Source organism: Hippichthys cyanospilos, chromosome 17, assembly GCF_059441005.1.
Source record: "Hippichthys cyanospilos isolate Australia breed blue-spotted pipefish chromosome 17, RoL_Hcya_1.0, whole genome shotgun sequence".
NCBI classification, from domain to species: Eukaryota; Metazoa; Chordata; class Actinopteri; order Syngnathiformes; family Syngnathidae; genus Hippichthys; species Hippichthys cyanospilos.
In genome coordinates this window covers 16169188-16187427 of record NC_142385.1, presented here as the reverse complement: position 1 = coordinate 16187427, position 18240 = coordinate 16169188, and the positions used below count along the sequence as shown (strand labels likewise).

The following is an 18240-nucleotide window of genomic DNA, read 5'->3' as shown; positions in this document are numbered from 1 at the left end:
ATTTTTTAAATTATTATCATTATTGCGGATTCCTCCATTGACGAAAGTGCTGATTTTGAAACAAGTATACGGTAAACGTGCCTAATGTCGAAAGTGCTGGTAGCAAAATCTTCAAACTTAAAGTCGTATACACGATAGATTGTTGTTAGTTTAAAAAAAAAAATCATAAAATGACATGTACTTAATAGCCTGGTAGGGGCGGTCACGTGACTAGCATCCAAACTCGGGGGGCGGCTAGTCGCAATTAGCATCAGTCCCTCCCGCAAAAAAGACGCCAGTCGAGGCGTGGGAATTGCCGTGAGGTCGCTTGACAGCCGGAGCTTCAAGAATCACAAGACTGCAGCGATATCTTCTGCGCTAGCTGCTAGCTAATTCAGCTAATAGCACAACATCTACCGAGATGATAATAATCATAAAAAATAAAGAAAACACACACACACACACTTACCTTAAGGGCAACTGTCTCCCGATGGACACGTCCGGGTCTTGGTTGGACATGCTTACTTAAATCAGCTTGCTTATTTGCTGTTGCTCTTCAGCTTTAAGATGTGATAACACACGCGCGCACACACACAAACACTCTCTCTAGCGCGCGTGCGCGCGCACACACACACACACACACACACACACACACACACACACACACACACACACACACACTAAGACACTCATACCGCAGCTTCCTCTTGAAATGATGCTGATGGTGCAATTTACGGGGGGGAAGCATCTGACTGGAAGTTATATCTAACACACTTACAAATACCGAGAAAGTCAGAAATGAAACAAAATATTTTAAAGGGAAAAACACACACACCATGTTTTAGATGAAAACTTTGAGAAAAAATCCAAATTGATTTTTTAATGATATTGCTTTTAGGGCGGCATTAAATGTCTGAAAAACCCCACAAGGGGTAGACTTTTGAAGAAGAAAAAAAACAAAACAATATTTTAGAGAAAAAGGTTTTTTTTTTTTCCTGCAAATTGTCTTTGCAGTATTTATAGTTTTCCAAAAACACACTTTATCCTTTAGGGAAAAATACAACATAATCAAAATACATCAATTTACTTTCAACCTACTGCATAGGTTCCGTTATATTTGTTTTCACTTTCACTTTTTACATTTTATTTAAAAACTGAGGGGGAATATATATATATATATATATATATATATATATATATATATATATATGTGTGTGTGTGTGTGTGTGTGTGTGTGTGTGTGTGTGTGTGTGTGTGTGTGTATTTTGGAGCTGTCCCAAATGTCTCTCGAAAATTAAAAAAAATAAAGTCCACTTAAAAAAAAAGGAAAAACAATAATAACAACAAAAGATGAGGAAAAATACTTCCGAGTGCTATAAAATGCTTTATTACAAAACGAACCAAAAAAAAAAAAGGTGAGTGGTGGCAGGCCCGCTCCTGATCCAGACATTGTTTAAAAGTTTTTTTTTGCATAGTGAGGCAGCTGTGGCTTTACATACTTTTTTTTCTTGTCCTGTGCAAATGATACAAAACATCTGAGAATTGCAAAGTCTGTTCCAAAGGCACATTGGTGCACTTGATTTTTTTTTTCCCGCTAACTTTACTTTCATCTTAGCTAGCATCCCGACTGGCGGAAAAAATAAGCGTTTGTTGCTGATCATGATTGCGGGACAAATTTTTTTGTCCAGATTTGCACAGCACCAGCATTTTAATCTCCACGCGAGGCAAGCGAAACGTCACAAGAACAGTCTTTGGCCCAGCACCTTTGCTAGATTGACATTGTGCCATTTGAAAGCTAGCGCTAAAAAGAAGAGTGTTCCTCGTATGCTAGGTAACGATTAGTGTAAACTGATGATCCCCAACCACTGCGCCAATGACCCAATTTCACTTAATTGGTCCAAAAATATTGATGCTAATATCCATTGGCCCGTCTGTGGCATTTTGCATGATACGTTAACTTTGAGTTTTATCAGTGGGGTTGCAATTTAGAATTCTCAAGGTTTTTTACAATTTCCATGACGAATTTGTGTTGGGCTAGCCAACGTGTTTTGCGTTGTTAGCGTTAAGCTAGCAGACTTGATTTTCTAACAGTTTGATTGAACATGTTAGAATCCGCAATGTTTACTTGTCTTTTCTAGACATGTGTCGCAGAATTCTGCAGGTTTATTACAAATTCCGTGGCGGACGTCCGTTGGGCCAGCTAAAGTGTTTGGCATTGTATTGTTAGCATGAAGCTAGCTGACTCGTTTAAAAATGTGCGGTTAAACATGTTGATGTTGAAACACGTATGTTTAATTCTAGTTTGAGTCCATTTGACAGTAAATGCACTGTGGTGTATATACTATATTACTTGTGCCCTTTTTCTCTGGTGTGCCTTGTTTTGTCTTATGTGAAATAGTGTATGTGCCTCTTAAATAAAGGTCGGGAAAGGTGAACAAAATACACAAAATGAAGCGACGCCCCCTTTGAAAAGATTTGTGAGTGTGTCTAGATGCAGCGCGATGGCAGCAGAGCACAACTTTTGTCTAAAAGCGGCTTCTCCACTCACTTTGACTTAGTGCCCTGGCGCCTAAGGGTTACTTTTATCATAAAATATATCAGCAAATCGGGACCGCAAATATGCACGCGGTTCACCGAATATTTTCTCGCGGCGGTGAGATTCAACGATCAGTACGACGACGCGAAACCGTCTAAGGTTACAGCAAATGAACTTGTATGAAATGCAAATATATCGTAAATATTCCTGGGATTTGTCAACACATTTGTACACGCGTTCACAGTCAGAAGGGAAGCCCCGCGGAGGCTTTTCTGCCCTTTGGGTGACCCGGCGAATGGCGGCGCCGCCGGGTAGGATCCTGGGTTCTGGGGTTTCCTGCGATTTCTTTTTTTTTTTTACTGGTACCAAGGCGTCTTGCGGACCCAGTGCAGGGTGAAGCCGGCGTCCGTGCGGATTTTGATGGAGGCGGCCTCGGCCTCACGCACCGTCTCCTTGACCGACTGCATCAGGTTCTGGGCGTTGTGGACCAGCATCTCGGTAGCCTGGCGCGGGGACAAGACAAGGCGGAAAAATCGGATACTTGAAGATACAGAGCATTGGGATGTGAGACTACAGTGAAAAACAGTGAAAAACGAAAACAAATAAGGTCATCGCAAACGAAAAACAGAGTGTAAGAGAGAAGCACAAAAGAAAACAGAAGGACCAAATAAAAAACAGCACCCGAGAAAAGGAAGGCATTTTATTGCCAAGAAAATGTTCGAGTGGACTTTCCCTTTAAGAAGAAAAAAAAAACAAATATAAAAAAAACGCTGACCTGTTCTGACTCTTCCTCGCTGATGTTGGTACGACCCAACATGGTGGCCTTGACCGTGGAGAGGATCTTGAGCTGCGTGCTGATGGTGGGGATGCGTTCGCACACCTGCGCCCAAAAAAACAAACAAACAACAAGTCATTCCCTGCCATGCCCAGCGTTTTACAATCATAATAATTATGCATTCATGCAGGAAAAGATGCGTGAAGGGACCTGGAGCAGGTTGGTGCGTATGCGCTTGTCGGTGCACTGCTTGGCCACCTCCTTGGCCAAACGCGTGACTTCGTCCGAGGCCTTGGCGATGTCCTTGGCGCACTGGATGAGGGCGCGCTTGTTGCCGCTGCCGCCGCGCACCAAACGCGACATCTCCGCCATCAGCAGGGCCATGCGCTTGGCCGCGCCGATGATGTCGTTGCCCTGTCACCCAACCAAAGCCACTTTTCAATATGCTGTTTCCTTCAACTAGTTTTTTTTTTTTTAGATTTCAATTTTTTTGGTTATGTGCCGTGCCGGTGTCCATTCTAAGTGCTTGCAAATGGGAGGTTGAGAGGTACACCCTAAAGGTGTCAAATTGAGCCCATGTCAGGCTCATTTACTGCCATTAAAAAGTGGAAATATTGCCAATTTTGAACATAAAATATATACATAAAAATGTATGGATAGGGCTGATGCCGCTGAACATTTTGAGGGGTTGAAAGTAAATATATATATACATATACATATGTGTTATGAGCCTTTCAAAGTCAGCCCAAATTGGGCGAGTTAAGCGTACCTTGCTGGACCACTTGCGGGCCTCGTCGTGGAGCTGCCTGGCGGCCACCATCATGGGCTCGTTGACCATGTCGCCGGCCTTCTGCTCGGGGAACTCCTCGTCCTTCTCCTCGGGCGGCGGCGGCCTGGGCGGCGGCACCTCGCCTTCGGGCAGGGGCGGCTTGGGCGGCGCCGGCTCCTCGCTCAGCTGGTGGGTGGGGGGGGGCGCGCAAAACGTCACCGGCGTCCCGAGCGGGAAGGGCCACGAGCGAAAGCCCGCTTACGTTGAGCTGCTCCAAATCGGGCGGCGGCGGCGGGAAGTCCGGCTCCTGGGGTTGGAAGGCCTCCCTCACCTTGGCCACGGCGTCCAGGATCTTGTAGCCCGAGTCCAGGAAGCCCTTGCGGAGATCTGCGGGGAGGGAGGAGATTCTATAAAGTGGCGGCCCCGGGCCCCGGGAGAGAACGAGCGGCACGCACGGGGGTCCTGGATGTTGCCGGCCACGCGCTTGGCGTCCAGCACCATGGGCGAGATGGTCTGGCCCAGCTGGTCGGAGGCGGCCTTGAGCGCCTGGCGGAACTTGGGGTCCTCCGAGTTCTCCACCTCCCGCTTGGCCACCAGCAGGATGCGGTTGGCCCGCCGGGCGATGCTGGTGGCGCCGGCCACCAGCATCTGCGGCTGCTGCTTGTCCAGGGCCGCGCGGCACTTGTCCAGGTCCTTCCTGATGGCCTCCTCCGACGCGTCCAGCAGCGACTTGGTGTCGATGGCCTCGTCCACCAGACCTGCGCGGCGGTTTTTACGGTCCGTTAATTGTGTATTCTTGTTGTCTTTATGCAATTTATGCAATTGTTTTTCAGATTTGTATTTTATTTGAATATTTTCACTGACATTGATGTATTTTTCCCTGATAGTTAGATTTTTCTCAAATATTTGCAATATTTGTGTGTTTTCAGCAATCGATTTTATTTTCTGAAATGGTGCATTTTTCCTGTCTTACCTTTGTGGGGTTTTTTTTTTCCAATTCTCAAAAGTATTTATACGGCACTTTTCATACATAAAAATGCAACTTGTTGAAAAATGCATTTTGTGGTATCATACATAGTTTAACGTAGCATATTAGCACTTTTTTTGGTCGAGGGTTAGGCGCGGGGTACCTGTCATCTTCTCCACGTTGTCGATCCACTGGTTCTTCATGGTCTCAAAGTGGTCGTAGGCGGCCTGGTTGCCCGGGTTCCTGAGCAGGATCCTGGCGGCCGACACCACCTGCGGCGTCAGGTCCCTGGTGGAGCGCACGGCGGCCTGGATGCCCTCCACCGTGCTCTTGTTGGCCGTGCCCACCGCCGCCGCCTTCTCCGCCGTGGCGCCCAGCCGGTTGGCGTGGTTCTCGAAGTTGGCCGCCCGCTCCTCGAACACCTGCGCCGCGTAGGCCGCGCGCCGGGGTAAGGCCGTGGGGGGGAGGAGTTTCGGGAGGGGAGGAGCCGCCACCCACCTCGTCCCTGTTGGGCGCGTCCAGCGGCGCCGTGGCGGCCACCGCCAGCAGTTTGATAGGCGTGGTGGTGTCGCTGAAGATGTCGGAAACTTCCTGAGTCATCGCCGCCTGCATTTTGCCCTTCAGGTCCTGGGAAGCAAGTTGGCGTCAATCACCAACTCAACTAGGTGCTGAACAAACTCTTCAAAATGTTGATGAATGCACGTTGTCTCTTAGTGGCCCGTACTTCCGCAGCTAGCCAGCAGGGAGCGTTGTTTGACCGCGACCGAGGGTTCCGCTTTTTCAAGCGTCCGGCGATCTTACTTTGAGCGCCTCCCGGAGCTGGTGAGCGACGGCGCGCGCCTGCGGGGAGTCGCCCTCGCCGCGGGCCGCCAGGTCGGCCAGCTGGGCCATCAGCTGCTCCACCCGCTCGCACTTTTCCAGCAGCTCCTGCCTGAAGGGGCCCGGCAGGGCGTTGGCCAGCCGCCGGCCCTCCGCCACCATCCCGCGGATGGCCGCCTGGCCTGCGGACGACGCGAGCGACCCGTGACGGCGCCGCCCGAGACGGACGGGAAAAAAGACGAGGCGGGCGCGGACCGACCCACGCCGTTGTCGTCCAGGTTGGGGTTGTCGATCCAGCGCTGGGCCTGCTCGATCTTCCCTTCCAGGTGGACGTCGGCCTTGGCGGGCCTGCTGTTGGCCACGGCTTTGTTGGTCTTGGACTGCAGGTTCTGCAGGGCCGTGGCGATCTGCTTGGCCAGAGTTCTGGCTTCCGGGGTGTCGCCTTTGCCCCTGCCGGCCGGAAAAATGAGCCGCAAAATCAACGTCACGGGTGTCAAACTCCAGGCCCGGGTGCCAAATCCGACTTGCGAATGTCCTAAGTTGTCCGCTAAGAGCACCCGGTGGTTTTGAGGTGTCAACGCAAAAATTTCCACTGCGCCCCATTCACGTGTTGCCTTTGAAAGCAGCGCAACAATTGGCGAAAATGCATGATAAAACATTGGGTTTTCAAAATGCCCGAAATAACGTTCTTACTGTCTACGGAGGTCGGTCAACTTGGCAGTCATGGTGGCGATGTCGGCGACAGAGCGCAGGATGTCGTCGCGTTCCTTGGGGTCCTCGCACATGTCGGCGATCTTCTTGGCCTCCAAGAGGAGCGCCTTGACATTGTCCTCGCCCTCGGGAGCGCCGTTGGGGTCCGCCAGCCAGCTCTGCGCGGGCCGGGGGCAAAAAAAAAAAAGCGTGAGCGGGGCGTGGCGCGACCGAGCCGAGGGCGGGCCAACAGACCTGGGCGGCGTCCATTCGCTTGGCGATGGCCTGCTTGGAGTTGGTCATGGCCTCCAGCTTGCAAGCGGCGTTCTTGGCCTTGGCCGCCAGCACGTCCAGACCTTGGGACACCTGCTGGGCCTTCTGCATGGCGGCCGGCGACGCCCCCTGACCTCTGGGCCCCAACAACCCCACGCAATGGTCAACAAATTGCTCGCCGTAAATAACAGACATCATTTCACTGGTTTGCCGCCACTGATTGTGATATGTCTTTGAAACAAGAATTCTCCCTTTGAAGTCAGAATTCTCACAATAAAGCCGGAATCGAAATCGAAGCGAGCATTTAGTCAGAACTTGGACATTGCTCAATTATCATTTTAAAGTCAGAATTTCTGTCAGTTTTCAGAATTAATTCAACTGAAGTGAGAATTTTGGCTTTCAAGTCGTAATTCTGTGAGCAAAGCCTCTGAAGGCAAAAATGTGACTTTGCCGTACGGGTCCAAATCCAAATTCCTCCGACGAAGTGTTTGTCCAGCTAGCTTGAAGGCTAGGTGCTCAAGCGTAAAGATGCCGGTACCTGGCCCTCATCTCCGACACCTGGTCGGTCATCTGGCCCAGAGTCTTGGCGGTGGCCAGAATATCCCTGCGCTCCCGCCCGGCGCACAGCTCCCCGACTTTGCCGGCCTCGTCCAGGATCTGCCGGACGGCCTGCTCGCCGGCGTCCCCTGCGGACGCAAAAGGGGCGTCGGCCAAGCGCTCGGCCGCGGCGCCGCGGGCCGCTTCTGACGGACTCTGCTACCTGCCGGGGCGTTGGGGTCGTGCAGCCAGTTCTTGGCCTGGGCCATCTTGGAGTCGATGAGCCCGAGGGCTCGCTTCATGGCCTCCGTATCCTTCAAAGACACAAATCGCCGTTCGGCCGAGGACGTTAGCCGACACGTCGGAGGCATCCCGAACGCCGTTTGGAATGTTGCTCGACGATGGCCGACGGGGCAGAATTTGACTGACTGAAGCTTAGCTTATGCTTGACGCGTGAACGCTCCGCGTAGAAAGGAGATGTGCGCAATCTCGCCGGCGCGTGTTTTGCAGCACTTTATATTCTCCCAAACTATAGGTGGCATTATTTAGCATTTGCAGCAGGGGTCGGCAACCTTTAATATTCAAGGTTTGACTAAAATATCAGAGAGGGAGATGGAGAGGGAGAAAAACACACACATACCATATTTTCCACACTATGAGGCGCACCTGAAAGCCTTAAATGTTTTTAAAAGCTGACAGTGCGCTTTATAATCCAGTGCGCCTTAATTATCGATCGCGCTGACTGCATAAATCGCTTGACTTCTCTTATTGAGTTGACATTCCCGTGAGTGCAGCATCATCTAGTGGCCACATAACAGAATGCAAATGCAGCCCAAGTCACCGCTGTAACTTTCATTACGTGCGCCTTATATACGAAATTAAAAAAAAAAAAAAATTCATTGACAGTGCGCTTTATAATGCATTGCGCCTTATAGTGTGGAAAATACGGACATATACATACACGCGGCGTACATCGTTCTGGCCAACGGACGAAAATGAATCACCCAGCAAATTAAAATTCTAGTTTTTGGAGCCCATTTTGAGTTTCCAGTCCGACTCCAGTCCCCTTCCTCCTCTGCCACAAACGTTGACATGCACATTGAAGAAGGGAGGAAAGGAAGGACTGAAAAGTCCAAAATTTCATCAGCAAACAGCAAATTGTCATTGTTAACCATTCCTCAGCCCACAGCACGCGATTAGCATCTGAAATCTGATCCGCGAGCTGCAAAATGATGGCTTCACAAGAAGCACGAGACAAAAGGCACGCCCACGCGCATGGCTGACACATGCGACCGCACAAGTGGTGAAAGACACACACACACGCACACACACACAGAGGTTCCGCTTACCTTCTACACAAGCGGGAGGTGAATTGAGAAAAGAACAGTCGAAAAAAAGAAGACCCACATAAACACCAAACATTGATACTGAAACTTTGTTCCAGAAGAAAAATCAAAACAAAAGGTGAGAATAGTGCATCGAGAACAAGCAGTTTGAAGTGAATGGACAGTGGAAAGATACAAAGAGACAAAGTAAAATCAAATGTAATTGGGCCGGTATAAAAAACAAAACTACATTTATCAAATCAATCCAAATTTGATTTAATTATGATTTAATTATTATACGCATGCAGTATTCCTACACCCTTGACACTATCCCACAATTCATGTATATTAACTGCATATAAAATTTGTATATAATAATATATAATATAATAATAATGTTTTTTTTAACCCTTTTTTAACGCCTCTGGGCAACACTGGTGTCAACCATTTTTTACAGTCACACACTAGAAATGACAAATAGGAATAAAATACTGACAATTTCATGAAATTCGTCGTTTTTTGGGGATGCACAATTCCGCGAAAAGGTTTCTTAACTCTTTCAATGTCATGGACGAGAATTCTCATCTGTTAACAAAGTAATAAAAATAATAAATGATCAAATTCTCGCCAAACACGTTTTTTTAATGGAGTGTAGCAGGCGCCCTTGACTAGTTCTTGTCTAATATCAAATCAATTGAGCACTGTAGTGAGAACTGTGACCATCGGGTGGCAGTGTTTCCATACATACCACACATACATACAGTACTTGTAATTCTAAGTAAGGAATAGTCCGTGGGCCTTGAAAGATGAGTTTCCAAGAGGTTTCTTTTCCGATAACGCTTGGCATTGAAAGAGTTAAGAATAAAAACAAAGACTGGAAAAAAAAAAGTGATTTTATCGGGCGCACCTTGTTTGCCCAGGCGTCCTCGTCCCAAGACGTGAGCTGCAGCACCCGGATGATCTCCACGATCTCGGCGCTCATCTTCTCAAAGGTAAAGTTGCGGTTCTTCAGGGCCTCCTCCACGCCCTGGCTGCCCGACGTCTTGGTAGTCACGAAGATTTTGATGCCTGAACGGCATGCGAGGAGACCCGTGGGAAAGAGTGCAAAAACGGGGCGGTGGGGGCGTGGCTACCTGAGATGAGGATGGGCAGAAGCTCTTTGACCGTGTTCATGGAGTTGACCAGCATGACGCGGTGCTCCTGGTGAGTCAGCTCCTGCTGCCGCTCGTCGATCATCTTGGCCATCTTGGTCATTCCTCCGCATCAAGAAGGCAAGGGATCATTTCCAAATGCGGCCGACAACTACCGTATTTGCCACACAACGTAATGCGGAAAATACAGTAGAAGTTATTTTGTTGACGATATGTCTACATATTCTTGCTCCTGAAGAACCCTTTTAAAAACGATCTGCGCTTGCACTTAAGTACGGAGCATGTGCATGTTTGCCTGCCCTACCTGGTCCTAGGTTCTTTGTGTAGGTGATCAGGTCCGCCATGGTATCCACCACCTCCGAGACTTTGAGGTAATCCAAGATGCCTCGGCACACCCGGATTATTTTGCGGACCTGCGCCGAAGGAGCGAAAGGACGGTTAGGAACGTGGGGCGATCGGGACACGGGCGCGGCTGTTCGTACCTCGGCCTCGTCGAAGGTGAGGAGCAGGTCTGAGGTTCCCGACAGGATTCCCCGAGAGCCGTCGATGAGGTAGTCCCGAGCGGGAACCGAGTACGGGTCGGCTTTCAGCATGGAGGCGGCCTTGACCAGCTTGGTGCAGGCGTTCTCCACTCTGGAGGCAAGGAGCGACCTTGAGTCAACGGGACCACAGACCTTCTCAATGTGACCTACCCACAGTTGGCGAGAACCATGTGTCAATGCACAGACTGATTTTCAGTTAGGATTTTTTTGGCGGCACAGCGCTCTCTCCCAGAGCACTAAAACTCATATGTTAGCCTTGCGGCAATTTGAAGCTTCAAACATAAAGAACCCGAAAAGACAATTTACTTTCCAGACAACTTTGCCGATCTCACTCACTCGAAACACTGAACCTTCGGCACCGCTTTCTGCCGACTGCCGCCGATTGTTTATAAACAAAGACTGCAGAAGTAAGTTGAGGAAATGGTCAAGATTTTCTAAGACTTCGGGCAAATGTTCTGCAAAGGTACGGCGCGTTTGACGGAAAACTGGGGGGGGGGGGACTTCTCACAGGACTTCCAGCCCGGTTGGCTCAGACCCAAGTTAACTCTCCGGCCTCCAAGGGGAAGCGACAAACGGCGACCCTTCCAGGAGGAAGTGCATGCCATTAGCATGTTGGTGTAGCATGAGGAGCAAAAAAAGATTAGCGTGCATTTCCACCTTGACAACTTCCTGCTTTTGAAACGAGGAAGCAATGAGTGTGTAAAATGAGTGTAATAAAAAGGCATTTAGCGGGGCTGAGGTCCGTATATCCGGGGCCGACGTCGTCCTTGAGAGCGCCGAGCGTCCGTTAACGGGAGCCCCTGGCGCCGCTAAATTTAGAAGGCGGCCAGGCATTCCGACACATGCGCTGACGGATGACGGCGGGGTGACGACGTGACTCGGAGGCGCCAAATGTGCCGACCCGCGCCCGCTGCCGCATTTCGTCTGTGACATTGCAGAGAGGGTTTTGAGCTACGTCCCTTGGCTGGGCTCTCGCTCGCTGACGTGCTATAGGCAGCAGCTGCTTAATGGTTAAAACCATCAGGAAAAAAAGGATACTTTTAAAATAGATGCCTCGGTTACGAGTCGAATTTTACGCTTGAGATTCAATCTACGGTACTTGCGTTAATGACCACTTACTTGATAAACGCCGGCGGCATGTCCCGTTTCATGATCTGGTCGTCGGTGGTTTGGACGGTCTCCTTCCCGACCTGGAAGAAGAAGGAGTTCCAAATCTCTCAGAGACCAGACAAACTGTTTGCAACCGTATTTCGAATGTGGTTAAGATTTGACTTAACCGATAAAGCACGATCGTGTATGTTGCTTAGTACAATAATTCGAAGGTGGTTCAGTGGGTCCAAGACAGCTCCAACCAAAACCCCAAATCCACTTCCACCCTGATAAATAGAACAACATGGGTTTAATAGTTTTCTGTTTGTCGGGATGGGGCGAGGCGGGCGGGCGGGCGGGTGTGTGAATGTTGCCGGGCCCCAGTAGTCAAAATGCGTAAAACAGCTGACGCCAAAACGACTCACCATCCCCCACCAAGTCACCACAGTGACCTCAGCGCCCATCGGGGGCTGCGGCTCACCCGTGTCGAGCTGCCACGAGTGAGAGATTACACACATTTATGCGGGGAAGGAGGGGGCTGCGACCGCATCATTACTCAGCGGTGTGCTCGTCTAGCGTTAGGGACAAGCATGTGAGGAGATGGAAAGTACTTCTCGTCTGTTGAAGTCAATCCAGTAGATACCATCGAGATTTCAAAAGTTTCATGGAATTCTTGAAACAATTAGAAAACACCAAGCTACCAATGTTGCAAGAAACTTGGAACCTTCACAACATGGACCAAACTTGTCCGTGTTCCTGTTTGACTTAGAACCTAATCTCGAGTCCCTTGTGTCCAATAAGCACCATTCTTTGGAATGATCTCCAAGGGGTCACCAGGGTCTTTGTTGGTCCCTAAAGTGCCAATCACAGAGCCGCATCGCTAAGAGCAGAAGCTATGGAAGGCTAGTTAGCGTATCTGAGGGGGAAGGACGTAACACAAGAAGCGTTTGGGCACGCGCGCACTTCCGACCACGCACTCAATGTAACACTACGCCACCGCCGCCGTACCAAAAGTCTTGAACTAATATTTGCTTTCAGGCGCTTCCAACACTACGCGACCCGCAACTGGTTTGTAAAGCGGCCAGAAATCTAATCTGCTCATCCTCAGAGTCCGAGTTGGACTCCGGTGCCAAATCTGAAGAAAATCCCTTAAGTCACTCCAGATGCACAGACGACCCAAACACATAAAACGTCCAAGGGTATTAAGAAGCCTGATGACACATTAGCGGTTGTCCTAAATCTGCTTTTGCAGCAGATTGAGAGGGGAAATCCGCAAGTTTTATTAGCTCGAGACAAGTCTTTGACTGCGAGAAGACGACAGGAACGACCGGTGCCAAGATCAGCGTTTGCCTCGGCTCAATTAAGGTCGGAAGTTGGAACAAACCGCTAAAGATAGAAACTTGAAGTTTAATTCCCCTCGCGGGATGAATAGCAATTGAGTGGCAACCGGTCTTTAAATACATTTTGCTTCATCTGGCCAAGTCACTTTGAGACTTTTTGGACCACTTGGGAGCTTGTAGGAAGGTCCGAGCTCGCTATCAACGAGCAAGATCGAAGCCATCAGAAATTCAGGAATCCCTCTCCAAGTGCTTGTGTTTTCTGGAGCCGATGCCGTTTGGACCGGCGAGTGGTACGTGGCGCGGTGTTAAATTGACGAAGGAACGCGGAGGGCCGAGCCGGGAAGACCCGGCAGCTGCGGGGAGTGCCGGCCAAGCGCGGGAAAGCCCTCTGGCACTCGGCTGCGTTGGGGGCCGTAATCCGGAGCGCAGGAGAGATTGCATTGCGGTGCCTGGTTTGCTTTCAACCGACGCGTTCCATTCCGCCGGTTCCATACTGCGTTATAATGGTCGGAGGGTACGCCGTGATAGTCGTCGCGGATTGGTTTGTTCAGCGCGGTGTCAGGTTCCGGCAACCTGGACTATTTGGTAAACAACCTACAAGGAAGGAAGACAAGAGATTTTTGATTCTTTTCGCTCACGAGGAGAACGGCCGGAAATTCGTTCTGTTACAGATCTCCTATCAATTATTCTAACATTTGGGTAGGGTGTTTTTTCTACTTTTAGTCCCGGTCTAAAATCTGCCTCGACTCCAAAAATATTTACTCGACCAATCCACAACTCGATTTGAGTCAACAGCAATTTTTCCACAGCCCTAGTGGACAGCGAAGGTACAGCACAGTGACAGTACGCAATCTAGCACGTCCACGATCAAAACGTTAAAATCTTGTACTAATGTCATACTTGGGATCATCAAAAGTACTAGCTAGCCTACGAGTCAAAAGAACACACCGGCACTAAAGGGAGAAAAAAGCATTTGTGCGGCTGAGTGAAATTCAACGTCCTTTCTCTCTGGGCTCAAGTAACACGATCCGCACCGTACAAGCGTGATGTATTCCCTTCTCCGGACGCGGATTTGTCGGGCCCGTATGATTTGCGAGCGGCCGGCTTGCTCCCGTGTCTGACATATTGATGACCTTGAGGGGCGCGGCCTTCATCATTCGCCACTGAGTCATCGCTGGCCAAAGAACTCACTGGCTGCTTTTGAAGGTATCTATCAAGTGCGGGGGAGAGTTTAGAGGGCTGGACTACCGCCAACAACAACACGGCTATCGCTACGAGCTATATCGCTACGACTACAAGTACAGCTACTACAAATAAAGACAGTCAGCTGTCCAATTTTGTCCCCGAGAGCGAATCCAAAACATGCTTTATCGACGTTTAATAGCGATTGAGCGGGGACTGACGAGGCATTGTGCCTAAGCTAGCCGCCATGTGAGAGGCCCACTCTGTCTGGGCCGCCTTTCATTCTCCCGGCAACAAAGCCCGTCTGTTCCCGCTTCATCCGCGCCGCCGCCTCAAGGTTTCCACTCGGGACGCTAAACGGGAAATCTGTTCGCTTCCCGGTTGCTCATCCTGGATCGACCGTTGTCAGCGGTGCTGCACTTTGCACTTGAAGTTACAGTACTTTCCGCATTGGATTGACATGGTGTTATTTGATTTTTTCATCCCCCAAAAATGAAAACCTGTAGTTTGTGGCCTGTATAAGGTGTACCCGATTATAAGTGGCACTTTGAGAAAATTGAAGGGTTTTAGGTGCGCCTTATGATCCGGAAAATACGGCACTCGGGATTTATTGGGCCTTTTTTACAGCAACGTCCTCCGAGAATGTCCAGGTTTACACAATACAAAACGGTCCTTTCGCAGAACCGCTCCTGAAAGTTTATGCTGGGGTGTGAACCAGGTGTGTCTCTTGCTAGAGACTCGTCCTTCCTGTTCTCCACTGACGGAAGACCAGGAACTACTTGCCGTTGTATGGGCTCAAAGAAGCAACACAATCTGAAACAAACCGCAATGGTCAGTCTGTCGGGCCGTTGTTTTACTTTAATAACGCTTTTGTCGTCAATTCGTCACCGCGAGATGGGCGTTTTACAAATTTATGCCGCCCATCGGTCAGAGTCCGATGGCAATGCCGCCGTTTGTTGAGGACGGACCGACGGAACGTCCTTTTTTACCCCGATTTCTCGTCCTTGGGGTTTCCGTCCGTCCGTCAAAGGGGACCTCTGCAAACAGTCCTCACAAAGCCATCTAGACAAAATAAATACAAAATCCTCAAAAATGAGAAATGCCATGGACGCGCAAATTGGAGGATCCTAGTGAATGGGGAGGCCCTAATTGTGCCGGGAAGAGCCGGCGGCGTCCGCATAGCGCCGCATCTCCAGGGGCAGCGTGAGCCTTGTGATCAAGCACAACACAAACAGGAAGCCAACAGTCCCAAGCATTCCAGGCTCCATCGCAAAGTCTATAAAAAGACGCTATAAAAATGAGTCAGTGCAACAGGGCTCAAAGAGGAGTCTGAACTCAAAGCAACGGGCGCGCAGATAAATAGCGCCGCTCCATTTTTAGCCGCGTAACGGTTACCGTGTCATTTTGCGCTAAAAGGCTCGGCCGCTTTCTATGCGGCTCACGAGCGGGTCATTACGGCGGCGTCCTTGTTGTGCAAGGCTGGGTTACAACATGCACTTAAACCACCACATTGTGCCCGCTCATTTGGCCTACTTTTTAGCAAAGTTCTTCCAGATTTTGGAAGGACGAGCGTGAGGACGCAGACGAGACGCGGAATTTCCGAACGGAATCAAAGGAAGGAGCCCGGCCGGAATCTCAGATTTTCTCGCTTGGCAAAGGTCATTTTCTCGCTCTTCGTAAAGAATACGCTTGCATCCTTCACTCTGTTTTGTCCTGATCTTGGAGTTGATGTCCTGTTTGCTAGGAAATTGAAGTGCCCATCCCTGTTTATTTAATTACGCTAGAGTCTTAGTGTAATTTCATTTGAGGCTGCTCGTTAAAGGGAGTTGTTTTTTTTTTCAACAATGGTACAGTCAGACAATCGGACACAGATGGCAATATTCATCTGGGGGGGTCGAAACGGTGGAGAAGCTACGCTTTGGAGGCTCTGTCAAAGAGATGATCCATCAGAATCGAGCGAGAGGAAGCGCGTGCGCAACATGCGGTTTGGTACGCGGCCTCGCCCGCAGGATGTGGACAAACTGCAACGCGATTAGACGGAAGCTTCCTGTTCCTTCGGAGGAGCGCGCAACATCTCCTGGTGGAGAGACAGAGACAGATGTCTCCACATTCCTTGTGAACATCAAATGAGTCACGGGCCCACAAGCAGACTGCTCCTTAGTTTCCCACTCAAGTGACATCATGCTGATGTCAATGTTGTACGGTTGCCACGGTAACCAGGAAACACTGACAAAATCATCGATCTATTCGCCAAGCAACAAAAGGAACCACAAACTTGGACGGAACAAAGATTGGATCGTCGCGTCAACAATCTGAAATGAACGACAGGGAAAGTGATGCTTTTTATTGCTTTGCCTTTTTTTTTTTTTTTTGCACATGAAATCCTCTGCAAGCAATGTATTTTTGCGGATAGTTTGGGATGACCCAAACGGACTTTTTGCTCCTAGACCGCCTCGCTAATACTTACATTTTTCTTCATTTTCACTGAGTATATTTTAAACATTAATTTCATGAGAAGGCTTGTTTCTGTCATGAAATTGCACTTTTTTTGTTGGGGGGGGGGGGTACATGGGACCACAAGTGTGGAACCAGAACAGCCCGTTAGTTATTTTCTTTTTTTCTTTTTTTTTTTTTGGGGGGGGGGGGGTGATAGGGCCCCTAGGGGGTCTAGAGCTGCCCCTGTGTCACCTACCTTTTCTTAATTTTATCTGTATCTATTTGCCATTGTTTTTTTATGGGGGTTGGGGGATACATGGGGCCCCTAGGGGGATCTCGAGCAGCCCCTGTGTTATTGTTCCATTTTCTTAACTTTTAACAGTGCATCATTGAGGAAACTGGAGCGGGCGAAGGGTTCTTATTTGAACGTGTAGTTGCGGGGCACAGTTGTGCCTACGTGAAACTACGGCAGGCGGGAGGGGTCACCGTCAAGGGGAAAAGGGCGTCTCGGCGCGATTTGGCACCTCGTTGCTGCAAAAGTTTGTTCCGGAGAGCTGACTCACCCGGACCAGGTTGCTGACGGCCGCCTGCACGGCCGCCACCGGTGCCGTCAGGTCGGGGATGGCCTTGCCGTCCACCTCGCCCTCCTCGTGCATGATGACCAGATGGGAGATCTGCTGGGCCACCGGCTCCAGGATACTTTCGATCGTCTTCGTGTGGAACACCGGCATGGCGGCAAAGGTCTGGCCACAAAACGCTAAGGGGAAAAAAAAAAAAAACGGGGGACTTTAGGACAAAAACGGAAAGGAAAGTCCCAAGTTCCAAGCACCGGAGCGAGGCCGCTTCTCGCAGTCGCACGCCCGCTGTCGATGGCGTTTTTCTTTTTTTTTTTTTTCCGCTCCTGTGAGTTTGGACTCTCGGCGTAAAGAACCATCAAACTCCGTCTACTCACTGAAACGGGGCGACGTAACGTTACGACGCCCCGCCCATTGCCCAATCGCAAAGCGCAAAGGTTGAAATTTATCGCTTCCTATTGGTCGAAAACAACGTCGCTCAACGCCCATGAGCCTTCCCTTTCCTTTCCGCATCCCGTTTGGAGATCCGAGCGCTGCCGTTTGGAATTACGTAATAGATTCTTATGCCCTAAAAAGGCAAATACGTGTGTGTAGTCTTTGCCACATTCCACATGCGGAAATTCAACCGGTTGGACGTGTTATCACTTTTTTTTTTTTGACACGCTGCACAGCTGATCGCACCGCGGACAAAACAACATTATTGCATGCTTGAATAAACACCAAAACCAATGCTAGTCAAATCAAACGACACAACTCGCCTTTTATGGGCACTTTTCGTTGCACAACGTATTCGGAATATTATGGATTTTTCAGTCATTTCTGAGAATCATTTTGGCAATAACAATAGCAAACAATAATCGTAAAATAACATATTGTAGGACCACGGTATATTAATTAGCAAAACAGGACTATCATCAAGCAACATTTCAGTATTCCCTCGTTCATCGCGGGGATTACGATCCCAAAATACCCGCGAAATACCAGAAATCCCTAAAGTAGAGATTGAAGTTTGTTTCATTTCAAAGGTCTTCAAAAGTCATAATAATCTAATTATGGCATAACAAATATTTCGATTTCATAAATGTGTAAATATAAAGTGTAGTTACTTTTGCCGTTTTTATCATTTTTGTACATAAAGGTGTTATAGCCCCCCCCAAAAAATGTATGGATCGGGCTAATGCCACTGATCATTTAGAGGGACCGAAAATAAATGTATATTTAGATTTGACAATGTTATGACAATTTCAAAGTCAGC

General features: G+C 49.1%; 2 protein-coding genes across 2 annotated transcripts in view; both read right to left on the bottom strand.

Annotated features, from left to right (window-relative positions):
• The window catches only part of LOC148409995 (adenosine kinase-like), a 56485-nt gene extending 55887 nt beyond the window's left edge, over nt 1–598 (bottom strand). Inside the window, exon 1 of the mRNA XM_088439286.1 lies at nt 449–598. Coding sequence (XP_088295412.1) covers nt 449–498 — 50 coding nt within the window. The 5' untranslated portion in view covers nt 499–598. The remainder of the gene's footprint in view (nt 1–448) is intronic.
• A 745-nt stretch (nt 599–1343) lies between these two features.
• vcla (vinculin a) lies at nt 1344–17362 on the bottom strand. Its single transcript, XM_088439375.1, has 20 exons — nt 16974–17362; nt 11483–11553; nt 10304–10454; nt 10126–10234; nt 9804–9926; nt 9578–9738; nt 7569–7659; nt 7347–7494; nt 6791–6944; nt 6539–6714; nt 6105–6295; nt 5828–6027; nt 5525–5653; nt 5190–5448; nt 4515–4817; nt 4322–4446; nt 4060–4245; nt 3501–3704; nt 3291–3395; nt 1344–3018 (listed from the first exon to the last, which is right to left on the bottom strand). The coding sequence occupies exons 1-20, from the start codon at nt 17139–17141 to the stop codon at nt 2872–2874; spliced, it is 3201 nt and encodes a 1066-aa protein (XP_088295501.1). The 5' UTR covers nt 17142–17362; the 3' UTR covers nt 1344–2871.
• Nucleotides 17363–18240: the final 878 nt, after the last annotated feature.

Excerpts from the sequence above, each read along its gene's own strand:
- vcla (XM_088439375.1), bottom strand. The coding sequence starts at position 17,141 with ATGCCGGTGTTCCACACGAAGACGATCGAAAGTATCCTGGAGCCGGTG. Across the intron at positions 6,715-6,790 it reads AGCGAATGGACGCCGCCCAG|AGCTGGCTGGCGGACCCCAA; the intron begins GTCTGTTGGCCC and ends CGGCCCGCGCAG. Across the intron at positions 4,818-5,189 it reads CAACGTGGAGAAGATGACAG|GTCTGGTGGACGAGGCCATC; the intron begins GTACCCCGCGCC and ends ACCGCCGCGCAG.